Source organism: Ylistrum balloti, unplaced genomic scaffold, assembly GCF_031769215.1.
Source record: "Ylistrum balloti isolate Yb309-2 unplaced genomic scaffold, AGI_CSIRO_Ybal_v1 Utg369648, whole genome shotgun sequence".
Taxonomy (NCBI): Eukaryota; Metazoa; Mollusca; class Bivalvia; order Pectinida; family Pectinidae; genus Ylistrum; species Ylistrum balloti.
This window is the reverse complement of record NW_026781905.1, coordinates 338,260-359,911: the sequence shown is the minus strand read 5'-3', so window position 1 is coordinate 359,911 and position 21,652 is coordinate 338,260. Positions and strand designations below refer to the sequence as shown.

At 38.0% G+C, this 21,652-nt stretch overlaps 1 protein-coding gene across 1 annotated transcript in view; it reads left to right on the top strand.

The window, feature by feature from the left end:
* The first annotated feature begins 109 nt into the window (after positions 1-109).
* The window catches only part of LOC132555833 (exocyst complex component 3-like), a 42,477-nt gene continuing 20,934 nt past the window's right edge, over positions 110-21,652 (top strand). The window contains exons 1-14 of the mRNA XM_060220196.1: positions 110-206; positions 2,607-2,774; positions 3,075-3,131; positions 3,535-3,647; positions 4,186-4,276; positions 4,881-4,987; positions 5,228-5,309; positions 6,084-6,232; positions 9,232-9,345; positions 9,687-9,792; positions 10,156-10,239; positions 10,824-10,897; positions 16,474-16,569; positions 17,259-17,325. Coding sequence (XP_060076179.1) covers positions 2,670-2,774; positions 3,075-3,131; positions 3,535-3,647; positions 4,186-4,276; positions 4,881-4,987; positions 5,228-5,309; positions 6,084-6,232; positions 9,232-9,345; positions 9,687-9,792; positions 10,156-10,239; positions 10,824-10,897; positions 16,474-16,569; positions 17,259-17,325 — 1,245 coding nt within the window. The 5' untranslated portion in view covers positions 110-206; positions 2,607-2,669. The remainder of the gene's footprint in view (positions 207-2,606; positions 2,775-3,074; positions 3,132-3,534; positions 3,648-4,185; positions 4,277-4,880; positions 4,988-5,227; positions 5,310-6,083; positions 6,233-9,231; positions 9,346-9,686; positions 9,793-10,155; positions 10,240-10,823; positions 10,898-16,473; positions 16,570-17,258; positions 17,326-21,652) is intronic.

Below are 21,652 nucleotides of genomic sequence, written 5' to 3'. Positions count from 1 at the left end.
AACGTTTCGCAGTACACACGTAAATAAACGACTATCACGTGACTATATGGCGTGAAGTCGCGAGACGACAAACGGCGGAAAGCGGAAGTAGGATGTCAGAATATAAACAAACGTCAACGTTGGGCTGTATTTTGTCAACTTTAGCTTAATTATTCAGAAACGTTTGTTTCGTTAATTCTACAGAGCGAATGTTTGTACTGTTGGAGGTATGTAAAGCTATACTATTAGATGGACAATATAATCTATACTATCAGAAACCGGTAAAAATAGACGTTCACGCATGAGTCTCTGCGGTGATGTTTGTAAACGACTGCAGGTGCCCGTGGATATCAAACTCACTTTTTGTTAGACGAATGCTCGACATTATTTTTTATCAGTATATAACAGCTAATCAATCGTTAGTTTGTTTGATGTCCTCTGTAGCTGATCTGTTGATCGCAATACGACAGGAACTGCTATTCTAGGTCACATGTACCAAGCCCTGTCTGTCAATACACTCCCACTTCGTATTATCTACCTCTAAATCACTCTCTCGCTCTTGTTGGGCTTTATTTTGTGTTAATTCAATATATGCACTACGAAGTATACAGATAGATGTAGAATGTAATGGATTAATTTCATATATTGTATTGACAGACGAGACCGGTACCTGTGACCTAGTTAAAGAGAGTTGATTATAAGTAGTTGATTATGCATATCAGGGACGTGGTAATTAATTGTTGGTTGGCTGGTTTGGAGGGTGGGTGGGGGAAGGAGGGGGTACACAGAAATTATACTGAATAACCATTCTCCATCACACAATCAATAGGTAATTATAAGATTAACTCATATATAGTCCTTGTGGTTATCCTGTAACAGATTGTCTTTTACTAAATAATGTTGGTTTTTAATTACATTTCATTTTATAATGTGGGAATAATATGATGAAAACCTTTCGTTTCTTAATACTTCCTTAATTTTAAATAGAATTAAATTAAATTGTGCTAGATTATTCAAAAATCTATAAATGTATCACAGTTTATGTAATGTAGTTATAATTTGCATATACATTATATTAGGTACTACTTTTTAGCCCTATAACCAATGTTTACATGATGAAGCAGAAGACCCTTACCCTTCCAGAACACCTGGTCTTATTCTCCTTGTACTTTTTCTGGAGTTCCTATGTAAATCTTTTGTTCCTATATTGCACTAGTTTGACTTTGGATTATGATTATGTTGACATGTTAGTATTTTCTTGATGCTTTTTCTGCTGCACTTCCCACTGATCATGATCATGACAGTGAGTGCTTATATATAATAATGTGAACATCTGGACCTCTAAACACTGTAAAATCTCATGGAAAAACAAGAAAACTACACAGAGATATGGGATTGAAGCTAAGCTTTTATTTTCAAGGCAGATAATCAACTACTTTAGGCAAAGAAAAATTCCCACCATACCAAATTCCAATCTATTCATTTAGATTGTGTGCATGTTACTCTCAACTTTAATACAATGAAGCATTTATGAAAATCACCAATAAGTGCTAGCTAGATAGATATAATTGTTGATACAAAATTTCATCTCTTTGCATTATAGAAGTTTTCATTTTGTGTACACCGTTCAAGTGCTTTTTTGGTTGGAGCTATGTACAACATAGCACTAGTTTGAATGATGCTTACTTATCTTTTCTTTACATACATTCACATTCTTTTTCTGTGTTGTGGGTATAAATATATAGATTCTCTCAAATTAGCATTGCTCATAATGGCATAGATACTGTACACATCAATCTCTCTGCAGAATTCATTAGGTGGACTGTAAATAGTCATAGAATATATTGGATTCATGTCATATACCCGGGTAGTCAAACTACTTCATTTCCTTGCTACACAAAATTAATTGCCTAGACATGGTTGCAGAAAAACAGAGCTTGAAATGGGAAATATTTCAAGTTATCATTGTTAATGTTTGAATAAGAATATTATACAATGGTTGCTATTCAGAATTTTTGGTAGGATTCTCTCTGGTGAGTTCAAAGCACCACTTCCAAAATTGTTGAGTCCAGTTACAAAGAGATATAGTGGGTTCTCAAAATTTGACTGAGTCCCACATGAAAAGCATAAGTTCAAGATTTAGATGCATGAAACAGAGTTCCAAAAATCACTAGCTTTTAATGATCAGGTAAATTGATACATCCTTCTTGACCACTTGTTTGAAAGAACCAGATCTTGGGTGGTAGGGTGGCGCAGTGGTAACACACTCGCCTTTTACCTAAACGTCCGGGGTTCCACTCCTGGAACAGACGTGAAATGGTAAGGGTCACCAGTCCGACCACGTGGACTTTCCCCAGGGTACTCCGGTTTCTTCCAACAATAAGACCCTCACACGCTTACATCCGAGCCAACAAGTCTGATGTATATAAGTTGAAATAAATTGTTTCGCAATTGTTGTAAAATAAATAAAGTTTGTAGTTTTTAAGAACCAGATCTTTTATTCTATTCCAACCATATCATGTAAACAAGTTTTATTAAGACATGTTAGCACTGTCATGTGAATTAACTAACAAGCAAGCCAATGTAAATTCTTTCCATATGTTTGATTTGCTGTGTTCTTATTGTAGCTGCTGCTGTGGAAGTTGAGATAAGTTGCTACTAATTAGAGTCCTGTATTGAAGACCAGAAAAATGCCGGGAGAATCAACGTTGAGTCCACCAGCACCACTCGACCTTGGCCGTATGGAGGAGGAAGCAAAAGCCTCGGCAACCAAGCGAATTGCTAGCATTCTACAGGTAGAATTAAATCTCTTGTCTTTGACCACTATTAGTTTCCATCAATAACACATTTCAGCTTAATGCTTTTGCTTTTCAGTGAAATCTTCTAATGGAAAAGATTCTTGATAATTTCAATGGAATATTTTAGACATCTAGTTTTGAGACAACTTTATTGGAGGGCATTGGAGAATGAAGGTCTGAGTTCATGTGCATAACATTTGTGTGATATATATCAGTTTTAGTGAAGTTAGTGTATAAGAGAGACAAACAGCTCATTTCATGTTTTTCTCAAATCTTTTTTTACGTGTGTTTGCACAGAGACCAGAACAGTTGGAGAGGGTAGACCAGTATAAGAGGAGAATGACTCGTAAGAAGGTAAATTTATTTTACTACACATATCAGAAAAGGTGTCAGATTTATTGAGCAGCTGGCTGTTGTGAGGGGGTTGGTTGTTGTTGTTGTCAACATTTTACTACACATATCAGAAAAGGTGTCAGATTTATTGAGCAGCTGACTGTTGTGAGGGGTTGGTTGTTGTTGTTATTGTCAACATTTTAACAGTTAAGGGATGGGCTTATTACAGGACATTGACATTGAAATAATATTTGTTATTAATGATATTAAATGGCAATAGATAGGCGCATTACCAGACACAGATTTATTGCTGGATAATGCTTGGAAAATCTGATGCCACCTATCTGAATATTAATATCTTTATCTCTACATTTGTATGAACAGTGATTATAATGACATGTTGCTTTAATATATTTTTTTCTAGGCTTCAGTGGACACCATGTTGAAGTCTGCTGTCCAATCACAGTTAGATGGAGTCAGGACTGGCCTGAACCAGTTACAAAGTGCTCTTCAGGATGTTTATGAAATCAAACAGAGGTGTATATAATTTTACATCAGTTCTGTACTAAATTTAGTTATACATGTAGTTAATTACATGCACATTGAATTTACACAATATTATCAATACAGTCTAATCTATTTCAGACTGAAATCCCAAACAGACCATTTCATAAAACTCGTCATTAAATAAAATACTGGTAGCTTTTAGACAAGCAACACATCAAATCATTTAACAAGTTTGATATGTGGAAACCCCATATTACATAGACATAATGTAGGATTTTATTTATCATATATCTCATATTCTCACAACCCTCAAATTAATTTCCATAAAGACAGACTTATTTCAAATTGGACGGTATGTATTGCACTATCAAGGTAATCATGTGACATCATCAAAATAGGACTTATTATGACGTCACATTAGTATTATTACGGATGTTTACAATATTACTTTTATGATATGGCTGTATAACTGATACAATTATTTTTTCTTCATGTTTTTTTCTCTATGTTTAAAAAGTATTGGCACCTTAACATTCAACACCATGTGTATTTGTGAATATCCTTTCAGTTTGGATGTAGTTGAAGAGACCTATAAATCTATTCAGCCTCTGAAAGATAAATTGAGTGCTGTTAACAAAGAAAACAATAGTTTTTGTCAGGTAGGTGTATTGTGACATTGTGCTTAGATATTATATCAACCGATTACCGAAATGTTCCTTATCGATACTCACTAATCAGGATACTTCTTCAAACGATTTTAAATCCTAACTTTTCAAGAACTACTTGACTGTGTTAAAATACAGCATGTAATGTCTAGATACACTTGATGTAAATCTTGACTGCCAAGATACTACCAACGTAAACCTAGCAATTGAAAATCACCCCATGTCACCAACCTCTGGCTATGTAATATCTAATCACAGCTCTTCAAGATCAAGGATGATGGGTGTATTGAATGAATATCACGGGAAAAATCTTATAATCAACTCTACTGTATATTTATCAAATCCATATATACATGGCATTCTATTTTTAAATATTATTTTGAAAATATTAGGTCAAACAAAATGATTTTGAAATTGTGAAGTACTGAAAGGAAAGAAATATGAAATGATTCTAGCACTGTTTGTGGATTGAGCAGGTCATGATTTGGTCTATATCAGGTTTATCAGACTGTTTCTCTGCTTAGTAATAAGTTCAATAGAAGTCTTATCCATGTATCTAAATGTCATGCCTTAATGGAGGATTTGTTTCTTTCAATAGCTTGGATCTGCCATGGAAAATTTGAAGCATATTTTCACTGTACCTGAAAGTGTTCGAAAGACAGCGGAGTTCATCAATGAGAGCAAGCTTTTACAGGCACATAAACAGTAAGTTTACTGCAGTTTTGTTTAATGTTTTACAGAAATGAAAGTCATCATCTCCAACTTGTCTATCCTTCATACTGAATATGAGATTTCACTGTATACTTGATTAAATATAGTTTTCTTCATGTTGAGGAATATATTTATATTAAATACAAGGGTTGATGGTCCTAACCACCTTTTATGTGTTGACTGGCCATTAAGATAATAATAATAATAACTTAACATGTTCATGATATTTGACAGCTTGACAGACCTTGAAATGGCACGAGATGATCTGATGTTTGAGCTTCATAAACAGCCGCAAAAGTCTCCAACAGACAACAATGTGAGTTATCAGTATGTCCACACTCTTCCTATTTCTTTTCTGGTAGGACGTTGTTTACGATGAACATCACAGCTACGAAATAAACAACATACCGTATTCGACCCAATAAGCAACCATATCCCTGTAAGCGCCCCCTCCCCCCCATCAAATAGCTAAAAGTCTAGATTTACTTACCTTTTAGTCACGATCAAGAATTGTTACAAGTCGGTTTATAAGGAGATGTACTCCAGAAAAACGTAAAAAAAAATTATATTAAAGATGGTCTAAGATGGTTTTATTGCATGTAAAAAAACTAGTGATTTTATCAATACATGAACCGTACAGTAGATTTTTTATTACTGAATGTGTTTCTTTTACATCTAAGATGGTCTCTAATAAGTGCCCCCTAAATTGCAATTTTTAAGCGCCCGTGGCACTTATTGGATCGAATAGGGTAGTGATATTAGTGCAAAGAGATTTTTTATGACAGACGAACATAAATGTTCTGCTTCATTCTTTCAGACACTTACGAAATATTTTAAAGATGTTGAGAAACTTTTAGAGGACCTAGGCAAACAGTTATGGATAATAATGTTCTGCTTCATTGTTTCAGACACTTACGAAATATTTTAAAGATGTTGAGAAACTTTCAGAGGACCTAGGCAAACAGTTATGGATAATAATGTTCTGCTTCATTGTTTCAGACACTTACAAAATATTTTAAAGATGTTGAGAAACTTTCAGAGGACCTAGGCAAACAGTTATGGATAATAATGTTCTGCTTCATTGTTTCAGACACTTACGAAATATTTTAAAGATGTTGAGAAACTTTCAGAGGACCTAGGCAAACAGTTATGGATAATAATGGGCAGAGTTCTTATTACAGTGCGTCGTGAACCTACTCTCATTGTCACAGCACTGCGTATTATAGAACGAGAAGAAAAGTAAGTATTCCCATCATACTGTCAACAATTTTAGGGAGTTATATAGCTCTAATTTTATCATGAGTATGTATGAATTATGACTCTGTCTCAGAAGAAGTTTTTCAGATAGCTATCATCAGTTGGTGGACTGTTCAAATCATCCTTCAAACATATATAAACTTTATTCATTTTACAAAAATCGCGAAACAAATTTCAGCTTATACATGTCACTTTTGTTGGCCTGGATGTAAGCGCGGGAAGGGTCTTATTGCGGGAGGAAATCGGAGTACCCAAGGAAAACCCATATGGTCAGGCAGGTGACCCCTACATTCATGTGCATTTTAGGAATCAAACCCGAGATGGCAAGGTGAAAGGCAAGCTTGTTACCACTGATCACCCTTCGTGGGAGGTCTGTCGCCCATGTCCTTCATCTGTTGTCTGTCATCTCTTTGTCCATAAACAATCATTGTTATTGCTATTTCTTAAGAAGTGTTTTATGAATCTTTCTCAAATTTCATGTGTAGGTTCCTCTTTGTCTCAGGTTCTGCTTCATTGATTTTAGGACTGATCAGAAAAACAAATGGTTGACAGGCGGCCATTTTGACTATAAAAGTTTGTTATCACTATTTCTTGAGAAGCACCGGACGGATGTTTTTCAGATTTCACATGTAGGTTCCCCTTTGTCTCTTGTCATGTATGATGCATTTGGCGGACAAACCGAAAAGGCCTCTGTCATTCTCAAATTTTGTTTGTCAGTTTCTGTTGTGGAAAGATGTTGCCATATGACTAATTTAAGCAGATAAGAAAACAAGAAGGGTAAAGATCATAACATACATAGAACTAGTAATAATCGTATGACGTGAATGTCATGTTCTCTTCTAGAACCAGTAATAATTGTATGGCCTCATTGTCACGTTCTCTTCTAGACCTGGTAATAATTGTCTGACGTGATTGTCATGTTCCTTCTAGAACTAGAAATAATTGTATGACGTGATTGTCATGTTCCTTCTAGAACCCAGGGTTTTTCATAATTTTGTTAGTAGTAGGCTGTGTAGTGAAAGTAGGAGGCTGGCCTGCCGTGTGCATGTAGTCATGTACGGAACATTATTACGGAACTGGATTGGTGTAGGTGGCCAAATGATCAAAGTAGCCGGTCAAATTGGCCGGCGACTGGCTCTTATGGAAAACAGTGAGAACCAGTAATAATTGTATGATGTGATTGTCATGTTCCCTCCAAGAACCAGTAATAATAGTATGACGTGATTGTCATGTTCCCTTATAGAACCAGTAATAATTGTATGACGTGATTGTCATGTTCCCTTCTAGAACCAGTAATAATTGTATGACGTGATTGTCATGTTCCCTTCTAGAACCAGTAATAATTGTATGACGTGATTGTCATGTTCCCTTCTAGAACCAGTAATAATTGTATGACGTGATTGTCATGTTCCCTTCTAGAACCAGTAATAATTGTATGACGTGATTGTCATGTTCCCTTCTAGAACCAGTAATAATTATATGACGTGATTGTCATGTTCCCTTCTAGAACCAGTAATAATTGTATGACGTGATTGTCATGTTCCCTTCTAGAACCAGTAATAATTGTATGACGTGATTGTCATGTTCCCTTCTAGAACCAGTAATAATTGTATGACGTGATTGTCATGTTTCCTTCTAGAACCAGTAATAATAGTATGACGTGATTGTCATGTTCCCTTCTAGAACTAGTAATAATTGTATGACGTGATTGTCATGTTCCCTTCTAGAACCAGTAATAATTGTATGACGTGATTGTCATGTTCCCTTCTAGAACCAGTAATAATTGTATGACGTGATTGTCATGTTTCCTTCTAGAACTAGTAATAATAGTATGACGTGATTGTCATGTTCCTTCTAGAACCCAGGGTTTTTCATAATTTTGTTAGTAGTAGGCTGTGTAGTGAAAGTATTGTCATGTTTATTACGGAACTGGATTGGTGTAGGTGGCCAAATGAACTCTTAGTAATAATAATTGTATGTGATTGTCATGTTCCCTCCAAGAACCAGTAATAATAGTATGACGTGATTGTCATGTTCCCTTATAGAACCAGTAATAATTGTATGACGTGATTGTCATGTTCCCTTCTAGAACCAGTAATAATTGTATGACGTGATTGTCATGTTCCCTTCTAGAACCAGTAATAATTGTATGACGTGATTGTCATGTTCCCTTCTAGAACCAGTAATAATTGTATGACGTGATTGTCATGTTCCCTTCTAGAACCAGTAATAATTGTATGATAATGTGTAATAATTATATGACGTGATTGTCATGTTCCCTTCTAGAACCAGTAATAATTGTATGACGTGATTGTCATGTTCCCTTCCCAGTAATAATTGTATGACGTGATTGTCATGTTCCCTTCTAGAACCAGTAATAATTGTATGACGTGATTGTCATGTTTCCTTCTAGAACTAGTAATAATAGTATGACGTGATTGTCATGTTCCCTTCTAGAACTAGTAATAATTGTATGACGTGATTGTCATGTTCCCTTCTAGAACCAGTAATAATTGTATGACGTGATTGTCATGTTCCCTTCTAGAACCAGTAATAATTGTATGACGTGATTGTCATGTTTCCTTCTAGAACTAGTAATAATAGTATGACGTGATTGTCATGTTCCCTTCTAGAACTAGTAATAATTGTATGACGTGATTGTCATGTTCCCTCCAAGAACCAGTAATAATAGTATGACGTGATTGTCATGTTCCGGTCTTGTCTTCTGTAGTGATGTATTAGAAGTGTCTAGTACTCAACACTACCAGTAATAGTGATATAGAGCCATGGTAGCTCAATCTATATAGCATCAGAAATAGCTGGAGATACAGTTGTTTGAATGACTTCTTAAAAACAAAAAAATTGTGATGGAGTTCCTCCTTGGCTTCCTGATAAGAATGCTAGAAATCTCCAGAACAGCATATTAAATAAATATTTTCGAAGTCACTAACAAGACAGTATACTTATATTTTACATATTAGACGAGATGAGATTGTTATGAAAAGAAAAGAGCAAACAGGATTCCTTCCTGTGGGGCGGCCAAAACGCTGGAAGCAGAAAACATTTGAAATTCTGGAACGCACAATTACATACAAGTAAGTATTATAGAAGGTTGGGTCTTTGTTTATCTAAGTGATTTACAGTATGATGTTTGCCTGCTACACGTTGTCATTTATCACCACCATAAATGACATATCATGAAGTTTGGTGCTTAAGCAGTGCCCTTTTCAAACGTGGTTCAGTGCTTAATTGAGCATGCACTTTAATATAAGAAAAAGCACGATTTTGAAGAAAGACGTACCAGAAACTATTGGGTGGCAGTTTAGTGTGAAAAAAAATGGAGACACGATGTGGGGTAGACAGGTCTACTAAACTTTTAAGTTTTAAGTTCATTGATGAAAACATCGGTTATGATTTAAGTTTTTTTGTTTCGTAGAATCGAAGGAAACCAGATGGAAGACCGAGACACCAACAAAATGTGGCTTGTTCGACATCTAGAGATCACTCGTCAACTCATGATTGATGACCTTCGTGTCGTCAAGGTAATCATTTTTTTTTATTATTAATGTCCGTCTCTGTGGATCATATATTGTGTGGGAAATGGTGTGATTTTCAAAGCATTTGCAAAGTTTGCTTTTTCGCAGATTTTCATTTTTGTGTTTCCTGAAGAGGTGATATCCACTGGGAATCATTCTTTCTCATGTCTCTATTGTTGGTGATATTTGCAAAATAAAGCATTGCTTGCATGCCCAGCAAATCAGTAAAGAAAAATCTACAAAGGATTGACAATAGGTAATCAATATACTTGTCAAATGATATAAAATCCAAGTTTTTGTTCCTAAATTTTAGTTAACATATGATAGATTTCATATGGCTGGTTTCCTAATTTGAATGATTTTTTTCAGACGATGCTTCCTCCTGTGTTTCCCCCGTCATATGCCATTGTTGATAAGTATGTAAAGATGTACCATGCAGGGATTGCTAATCATGTAAGTATAGGGTTGATAAATGTGACCTATATATCAATCACAGTTCATACATGCATTGGGCTACATATGACTCGGATTGATTGATATTTTTTTGAGGAGGGGTGGGAGGGTTGGGATTGCAGTAAATAAAAAATCTAATAAAATTTGAAAGTAAAATGTTTTGTGTATTTAAACTTATTAATTTCAACTTATTTGCTGACGGAGTTGTCACTTGATTGCTAAAATAAATTAAAAACTTGTAAAATCAAGGGTATTACAACAACATGACCTATATAAAATGTGTGAGGGTATTACAACATGACCTATATAAAATGTGTGAGGGTATTACAACATGACCTATATAAAGAATTATTCACTGTAGATCTCATGTCAAATCAAGAACATTTATCCTTGATTGATGATCACTCTGTTTTGCCACCATGAATGTGAAAATTGCTGTTAGACTCAAAACATTGCTTTACATTAATTTTCCTTTCTCTTGTGTAGAGATGGGGACACTATTTGAACTGATATAATGAAGTAACAATGTTAACATTATCATTAGAAGGTAGACAGGAACTATCAATGTGGTTGTACTGTTTCAGATCACAGACATGATAGCCCAGGGTTTGGAAGGTAATGAGTATGTCACACTTCTCAGCTGGATCAATGCTTACAAGTATGTAAATTACTCTAATCAAAGCTCCTTTTTTAACCTTTTTCTAAATCTAAAACCTTCTATCCTCTTCTTCTTTCGTTCTCTGCCCCTTCTCAGTATTTTCATTTTATCCCTCTCTTTTGTAACTTCACTTTTTCCCTCCTTGATATTCTTTTTTCAGTCTTTCTTTCCTTTGTCCTGCAGTCCTCGTTTCAATAATCTTATTTTTTTTCCTACCTGTACCCATTCCCTTTCTCTCTTTCTCTCTCTCTCTGTGTCTCACACATGTGTCCCCCATTCTGAACTCCTCTCTGTTTTCATTCCCTTTCCTTCTTTCTCTCTCACTGTCTCACACACCTGACCCCCATTCTAAACTCCTCTCTGTTTTCATTCCCTTTCTCTCTTACTCTCCCTGTCTCACACACGTGTCCCCCATTCTGAACTCCTCTCTGCTTCCATTCCCTTTCCTTCTTTCTCTCTCTCTGCCTCACACATGTGACCCCCATTCTGAACTCCTCTCTGTTCCCATTCCCTTTCTTTCTCTCTCTGCCTCACACATGTCCCCCATTCTGAACTCCTCTCTGTTCCCATTCCCTTTCTTTCTCTCTCTGCCTCACACATGTCCCCCATTCTGAACTCCTCTCTGTTCCCATTCCCTTTCCTTCTTTCTCTGCCTCACACATGTATCCCCTATTCTGAACTCCTCTCTGTTTTCGTTCTCTTTCCTTCTTTCTCTCTGTCTCACACATGTGTCCCCCATTCTGAACTCCTCTCTGTTCCCATTCCCTTTCCTTCTCTCTCTGCCTCACACATGTATCCCCTATTCTGAACTCCTCTCTGTTTTCGTTCTCTTTCCTTCTTTCTCTCTGTCTCACACATGTGTCCCCCATTCTGAACTCCTCTCTGCTTCCATTCCCTTTCCTTCATTCTCTCCCTGTCTCACACATGTGTCCCCCATTCTGAACTCCTTTCTGTTTTCATTCTCTTTCCTTCTCTCTCCCTGCCTCACACATGTGTCCCCCATTCTGAACTCCTCTCTGTTTTCATTGTCTTTCCTTCTTCCTCTCCCTGTCTCACACATGTGTCCCCCATTCTGAACTCCTCTCTGTTTTCATTCTCTTTCCTTCTCTCTCCCTGTCTCACACATGTGTCCCCCATTCTGAACTCCTCTCTGTTTTCATTCTCTTTCCTTCTCTCTCCCTGTCAAACACATGTGTCCCCATTCTGAACTCCTCTCTGTTCCCATTCCCTTTCCTTCTTTCTCTCTCTCTGCCTCACACATGTCCCCCATTCTGAACTCCTCTCTGTTCCCATTCCCTTTCTTTCTCTCTCTGCCTCACACATGTCCCCCATTCTCTCTCTCTGCCTCACACATGTGTCCCCCATTCTGAACTCCTCTCTGTTCCCCCCCATTCTCTTTCCTTTCTCTTTCTCTCTCTGCCTCACACATGTGACCCCCATTCTGAACTCCTCTCTGTTCCCATTCCCTTTCTTTCTCTCTCTGCCTCACACATGTGTCCCCCATTCTGAACTCCTCTCTGTTCCCATTCCCTTTCCTTTCTCTCTCTCTCTGCCTCACACATGTGTCCCCCATTCTGAACTCTCTCTTTTTCCTCTCTCTGCCTCACACATTCCCTTTCTCTTCTCTTCTCTCTCTGCCTCACACATGTGTCCCCCATTCTGAACTCCTCTCTGTTGCCCTTCCCTTTCTTTCTCTCTCTGCCTCACACTCTGTTTCTGAACTCCTCTCTGTTCCCACTCCCTTTCCTTCTTCTCTCTCTCTGCCTCACACATGTTCCCCCATTCTGAACTCCTCTCTGCTTCCATTCCCTTTCCTTCTCTCTCTCTCTCTCCTCACACATGTGTCCCCCATTCTGAACTCCTCTCTGTTCCCATTCCCTTTCCTTCTTTCTCTCTCTCTGCCTCACACATGTGTCCCCCATTCTGAACTCCTCTCTCTGTTCTCTCTCTCTCTCTGCCTCACACATGTGTCCCCCATTCTGATCTCCTCTCTGTTCCCATTCCCTTTATTTCTCTCTCTGTCTCACACATGTGTCCCCCATTCTGAACTCCTCTCTGTTCCCATTCCCTTTCCTTCTCTCTCTCTCTCTGCCTCACACATGTGTCCCCCATTCTCTCCTCTCTGTTCCCATTCCCTTTCCTTTCTCTCTCTGCCTCACACATGTGTCCCCCATCCTCTCTGTTTTCATTCTCTTTCCTTTCTCTCCTCTCTGTTCCCCCATTCTGAACTCCTCTCTGCTTTTCCCTTTCTTCTTCTCTCTCTCTCTGCCTCACACATGTGTCCCCCATTCTGAACTCCTCTCTGTTCCCACTCCCTTTTTTTCTTTCTCCCTATCTGCCTCACACATGTGACCCCCATTCTGAACTCCTCTCTGTTCCCATTCCCTTTCCTTCTTTCTCTCTCTCTCTCTGCCTCACACATGTGACCCCCATTCTGAACTCCTCTCTGTTCCCACTCCCTTTCCTTCATTCTCTCTATCTGCCTCACACATGTGTCCCCCATTCTGAACTCCTCTCTGTTCCCACTCCCTTTCCTTCTTTCTCTCTATCTGCCTCACACATGTGTCCCCCATTCTGAACTCCTCTCTGTTCCCATTCCCTTTCTTTCTCTCTCTCCTCACACATGTATCTCTCTCCTCTCTGTTTTCGTTCTCTTTCCTCTCTCTGTCTCACACATGTGTCCCCATTCTGAACTCCTCTCTGTTCCCATTCCCTTTCCTTCTTTCTCTCTCTCTGCCTCACAAATGTGACCCCCATTCTGAACTCCTCTCTGTTCCCATTCCCTTTCTTTCTCCCTATCTGCCTCACACATGTGACTCCCATTCTGAACTCCTCTCTGTTCCATTCCCTTTCCTTCTTTCTCTCTGTCTCACACATGTGACCCCCATTCTGAACTCCTCTCTGTTCCCTATCCCTTTCCTTCTTTCTCTCTATCTGCCTCACAAATGTGACCCCCATTCTGAACTCCTCTCTGTTCCCATTCCCTTTCCTTCTCTCTCTGCCTCACAAATGTGACCCCTATTCTGAACTCCTCTCTGTTTTCGTTCTCTTTCCTTCTTTCTCTCTGTCTCACACATGTGTCCCCATTCTGAACTCCTCTCTGTTCCCATTCCCTTTCCTTCTTTCTCTCTCTCTGCCTCACAAATGTGTCCCCCATTCTGAACTCCTCTCTGTTCCCACTCCCGTTCCTTCTTTCTCTCTATCTGCCTCACAAATGTGTCCCCCATTCTGAACTCCTCTCTGTTCCCACTCCCTTTCCTTCTTTCTCTCTATCTGCCTCACACATGTGTCCCCCATTCTGAACTCCTCTCTGTTCCCACTCCCTTTCCTTCTTTCTCTCTATCTGCCTCACACATGTGTCCCCCATTCTGAACTCCTCTCTGTTCCCATTCCCTTTCTTTCTCTCTCTGCCTCACACATGTATCCCCTATTCTGAACTCCTCTCTTCTCTTCTCTCTCTCTCTCTGCCTCACACATGTGTCCCCCATTCTGAACTCCTCTCTGCTTCCATTCCCTTTCCTTCTTTCTCTCTCTCTGCCTCACACATGTGTCCCCCATTCTGAACTCCTCTCTCTCTTCTCTCTCTCTCTGCCTCACACATGTGACCCCCATTCTGAACTCCTCTCTGTTCCCATTCCCTTTCCTTCTTTCTCTCTCTCTCTCTCTGCCTCACACATGTGACCCCCATTCTGAACTCCTCTCTGTTCCCACTCCCTTTCCTTCATTCTCTCTCTCTGCCTCACACATGTGACCCCCATTCTGAACTCCTCTCTGCTTCCATTCCCTTTCCTTCTTTCTCTCTCTCTGCCTCACGAATATGACCCCCATTCTGAACTCCTCTCTGTTCCCACTCCCTTTCCTTCATTCTCTCTCTCTGCCTCACACATGTGACCCCCATTCTGAACTCCTCTCTGTTCCCATTCCCTTTCCTTCTTTCTCTCTGCCTCACACATGTGACCCCCATTCTGAACTCCTCTCTGCTTCCATTCCCTTTCCTTCTTTCTCTCTGTCTCACACATGTGACCCCCATTCTGAACTCCTCTCTGTTCCCACTCCCTTTCCTTCTTTCTCTCTCTCTGCCTCACACATGTGACCCCCATTCTGAACTCCTCTCTGTTCCCACTCCCTTTCCTTCTTTCTCTCTATCTGCCTCACACATGTGACCCCCATTCTGAACTCCTCTCTGTTCCCACTCCCTTTCCTTCTTTCTCTCTATCTGCCTCACACATGTGACCCCCATTCTGAACTCCTCTCTGTTCCCTCTCCCTTTCCTTCTTTCTCTCTATCTGCCTCACAAATGTGTCCCCCATTCTGAACTCCTCTCTGTTCCCACTCCCTTTCCTTCTTTCTCTCTCTCTGCCTCACACATGTGTCCCCCATTCTGGACTCCTCTCTGTTCCCATTCCCTTTCTTTCTCTCTCTGCCTCACACATGTATCCCCTATTCTGAACTCCTCTCTGTTTTCGTTCTCTTTCCTTCTTTCTCTCTGTCTCACACATGTGTCCCCCATTCTGAACTCCTCTCTGCTTCCATTCCCTTTCCTTCTTTCTCTCTCTCTGCCTCACACATGTGTCCCCCATTCTGAACTCCTCTCTGTTCCCACTCCCTTTTTTTCTTTCTCCCTATCTGCCTCACACATGTGACCCCCATTCTGAACTCCTCTCTGTTCCCATTCCCTTTCCTTCTTTCTCTCTCTCTCTCTCTCTCTCTCTCCTCACACATGTGACCCCCATTCTGAACTCCTCTCTGTTCCCACTCCCTTTCCTTCATTCTCTCTCTCTGCCTCACACATGTGACCCCCATTCTGAACTCCTCTCTGTTCCCATTCCCTTTATTTCTCTCTCTGTCTCACACATGTGTCCCCCATTCTGAACTCCTCTCTGCTTCCATTCCCTTTCCTTCTTTCTCTCTCTCTGCCTCACACATGTGACCCCCATTCTGAACTCCTCTCTGTTCCCATTCCCTTTCCTTCTTTCTCTCTCTCTCTCTGCCTCACACATGTGACCCCCATTCTGAACTCCTCTCTGTTCCCACTCCCTTTCCTTCATTCTCTCTCTCTGCCTCACACATGTGACCCCCATTCTGAACTCTTCTCTGTTCCCATTCCCTTTCTTTCTCTCTCTGCCTCACACATGTGTCCCCCATTCTGAACTCCTTTCTGTTCCCACTCCCTTTCCTTCTTTCTCTCTGATGGGATGTTGAGCAGTATATTACACATCAGACATTGCAACCTTTGGTGAAGGTCTGAAGACTTAAGGTGTCAGGTTTGGTTATTCTATTCGCAGTGCAGTTTGTGTTTCTCAGGAAACTGAAATCATGGACCATTCTGAGCTATATATAGCTGGTATCCTTGAGCATGGTCCCATTTTATATTCTGTACCAGACTTCCCACATGTTTTTAATTGAGACAGCCACCTACCACTACATTAAGACTTTTAAATGATCTTGACTGGTCACAGGATGATAAATCCAGCACACAAACAAATCAACTATCATAACCTGTATTACAGAAGCTGATACTGGAAATGTTCATTTTGATAAGTTAAGACACTGATAATGTCATTTATTTTTTTCAGCTCCCCAGAACTTTTGAAACATCCCGACCTGAACATTGACATCAAAGATCTAGGGCCGCTGTTGGAGCCGAATGTTATAGATGACCTTCAGAACCAGTATGTACCACAAAGGATTCATAGATATGTGTATTTTTGCAAACTGATGCATTAGAAACCAAATACAGGTCCTCAAGGTCAAGGTCAAATCAAGTCACATCAAGGAGTTAAATGTCAGCATACCCTACTCTTGACATTTTCTCTTGATAATGGTATAGACTATGTTTACCTACAGATCCAAAGAATATTATTTAAATATTGTAAAGTGAAACAGTATAATATATCAACATTGTGATGAGGATATTGCAGGTCCAACTATGAAGGGTCAAGGTCATAGAAAGTCAAATTACGGAAATGATATTCTGAACAGAAAGTTCAGAGTTTTTTCTAAACATTTTGTCACAAATTTCATAGATTTTTGCTTCATTTGTTACAGTAGAAATAAATGACAAAGCATTTTCTTTTTTGATATTCCCAATAAAGTTTGGTGCAGACAGGAATAAGTGTAGAAAATGTAATACTTCAGGAAATTAATACATATTGCGAAATCAATATTTTGTTGGTTTTTGTATCAATACCTGGTACATTCTTCTCCATTCATAGCCTTATTCTCTTTTGTAAAAATCTTTCTGCTATTTAGACAATGGATAGACTTCCAAATGACTTGGCTAAATCCAAAATATAATGAAATATATTGCTGTTTTAAACTTCTTTTTTAACTAGACTGTGAGTTTGTTTTACTTCAACAGGTACTTGAAGAATATGAGATCAAATATCATGGACTGGACAAAGAATTCCTTGGTTCAGGATAAAAAAGTAAGCAGCTTGATAAGTGACATTTACCTCGTGGGTTTTCCCCGGGTACTCATGTTTACACCCACAATATGACCCCTCATTCCCCGGGTACTCATGTTTACACCCACAATATGACCCCTCATTCCCCGGGTACTCATGTTTACACCCACAATATGACCCCTCATTCCCCGGGTACTCAGGTTTACACCCACAATATGACCCCTCATTCCCCGGGTACTCATGTTTACACCCACAATATGACCCCTCATTCCCCGGGTACTCATGTTTACACCCACAATATGACCCCTCATTCCCCGGGTACTCAGGTTTACACCCACAATATGACCCCTCATTCCCCGGGTACTCATGTTTACACCCACAATATGACCCCTCATTCCCCGGGTACTCAGGTTTACACCCACAATATGACCCCTCATTCCCCGGGTACTCATGTTTACACCCACAATATGACCCCTCATTCCCCGGGTACTCATGTTTACACCCACAATATGACCCCTCATTCCCCGGGTACTCAGGTTTACACCCACAATATGACCCCTCATTCCCCGGGTACTCAGGTTTACACCCACAATATGACCCCTCATTCCCCGGGTACTCAGGTTTACAACCACAATATGACCCCTCATTCCCCGGGTACTCAGGTTTACACCCACAATATGACCCCTCATTCCCCGGGTACTCAGGTTTACAACCACAATATGACCCCTCATTCCCCGGGTACTCAGGTTTACAACCACAATATGACCCCTCATTCCCCGGGTACTCAGGTTTACAACCACAATATGACCCCTCATTCCCCGGGTACTCAGGTTTACACCCACAATATGACCCCTCATTCCCCAGGTACTCAGGTTTACACCCACAATATGACCCCTCATTCCCCGGGTACTCAGGTTTACCCACAATATGACCCCTCATTCCCCGGGTACTCATGTTTACACCCACAATATGACCCCTCATTCCCCGGGTACTCAGGTTTACACCCACAATATGACCCCTCATTCCCCGGGTACTCAGGTTTACCCACAATAAGACCCCTCATTCCCCGGGTACTCAGGTTTACACCCACAATAAGACCCCTCATTCCCCGGGTACTCAGGTTTACCCACAATAAGACCCCTCATTCCCCGGGTACTCAGGTTTACACCCACAATATGACCCCTCATTCCCCGGGTACTCAGGTTTACACCCACAATAATACCCCTCACACGCTTACATCTCGGCCAACAAGAATGATTAGTATAAGTTGAAATAACTTGATTTGGAATTGTTGTAAAATGAATCAAGTTAAAAATTTTATAGTAAGTGACATTTGTTATACCTTGCTTATAATTTACCTGGTATTCTCTTAACTTAATTACACAGCTCATAATTATACAGATTACAGCTCATAATTATACAGATTACAGCTCATAATTATACAGATTACAGCTCATAATTATACAGATTACAGCTCATAAATATACAGATTACAGCTCATAAATATACAGATTACAGCTCATAATTATACAGATTACAGCTCATAATTATACAGATTACAGCTCATAATTATACAGATTACAGCTCATAATTATACAGATTACAGCTCATAAATATACAGATTACAGCTCATAAATATACAGATTACAGCTCATAATTATACAGATTACAGCTCATTGATATACAGATTACAGCTCATAATTATACAGATTACAGCTCATAAATATACAGATTACAGCTCATTGATATACAGATTACAGCCCATAAATATACAGATTACAGCTCATAATTATACAGATTACAGCTCATAATTATACAGATTACAGCTCATAAATATACAGATTACAGCTCATATATATACAGATTACAGCTCATAAATATACAGATTACAGCTCATAAATATACAGATTACAGCTCATAAATATACAGATTACAGCTCATAATTATACAGATTACAGCTCATAATTATACAGATTACAGCTCATAAATATACAGATTACAGCTCATAATTATACAGATTACAGCTCATAATTATACAGATTACAGCTCATAAATATACACATCTCATAATTATACACAGCTCATAATTATACAGATTATAGCTCATAAATATACAGATTACTGCTCATAATTATACACAGCTCATAAATATACAGATTACAGCTCATAAATATACAGATTACAGCTCATAATTATACAGATTACAGCTCATAAATATACAGATTACAGCTCATAAATACACAGATTACAGCTCATAATTATACAGATTACAGCTCATAAATATACAGATTACAGCTCATAAATATACAGATTACAGCTCATTGATATACAGATTACAGCTCATAAATATACAGATTACAGCTCATAAATATACACATCTCATAATTATACACAGCTCATAAATATACAGATTACAGCTCATAATTATACAGATTACAGCTCATAATTATACAGATTATAGCTCATAAATATACAGATTACAGCTCATAATTATACAGATTACAGCTCATAATTATACAGATTACAGCTCATAATTATACAGATTACAGCTCATAAATATACAGATTACAGCTCATAATTATACAGATTACAGCTCATAATTATACAGATTACAGCTCATAAATATACACATCTCATAATTATACACAGCTCATAATTATACAGATTATAGCTCATAAATATACAGATTACTGCTCATAATTATACACAGCTCATAAATATACAGATTACAGCTCATAATTATACAGATTACAGCTCATAAATATACAGATTACAGCTCATTGATATACAGATTACAGCTCATAATTATACAGATTACAGCTCATAAATATACAGATTACAGCTCATTGATATACAGATTACAGCTGATAATTATACAGATTACAGCTCATAAATATACAGATTACAGCTCATAATTATACAGATTACAGCTCATAAATATACAGATTACAGCTCATAATTATACAGATTACAGCTCATAAATATACAGATTACAGCTCATTGATATACAGATTACAGCTCATAATTATACAGATTACAGCTCATAAATATACAGATTACAGCTCATAAATATACAGATTACAGCTCATAATTATACAGATTACAGCTCATAAATATACAGATTACAGCTCATAATTATACAGATTACAGCTCATAATTATACAGATTACAGCTCATAAATATACAGATTACAGCTCATTGATATACAGATTACAGCTCATAATTATACAGATTACAGCTCATAATTATACAGATTACAGCTCATAAATATACACATCTCATAATTATACACAGCTCATAATTATACAGATTATAGCTCATAAATATACAGATTACAGCTCATAATTATACAGATTACAGCTCATAATTATACAGATTACAGCTCATTATACAGATTACAGCTCATAATTATACAGATTACAGCTCATAAATATACAGATTACAGCTCATAATTATACAGATTACAGCTCATAAATATACAGATTACAGCTCATAATTATACAGATTACTGCTCATAATTATACAGATTACAGCTCATAAATACACAGATTACAGCTCATAATTATACAGATTACAGCTCATAATTATACAGATTACAGCTCATAATTATACAGATTACAGCTCATAATTATACAGATTACAGCTCATAAATATACAGATTACAGCTCATTGATATACAGATTACAGCTCATAATTATACAGATTACAGCTCATAAATATACAGATTACAGCTCATTGATATACAGATTACAGCTGATAATTATACAGATTACAGCTCATAATTATACAGATTACAGCTCATAAATATACACCACAGCTCATAAATATACAGATTACAGCTCATAATTATACAGATTACATCTCATAAATATACAGATTACAGCTCATAATTATACTGATTACAGCTCATAAATATACACCACAGCTCATAAATATACAGATTACAGCTCATAAATATACAGATTACAGCTCATAAATATACAGATTACAGCTCATAATTATACAGATTACAGCTCATAAATATGCAGATTACAGCTCATAATTATACAGATTACAGCACATAAATATACAGATTACAGCTCATAAATATACAGATTATAGCTCATAAATATACAGATTACAGCTCATAATTATACAGATTACAGCTCATAATTATACAGATTACAGCTCATAATTATACAGATTACAGCTCATAAATATACAGATTACAGCTCATAATTATACAGATTACAGCTCATAAATATACACATCTCATAATTATACACAGCTCATAAATATACAGATTACAGCTCATTGATATACAGATTACAGCTCATAATTATACAGATTACAGCTCATAAATATACAG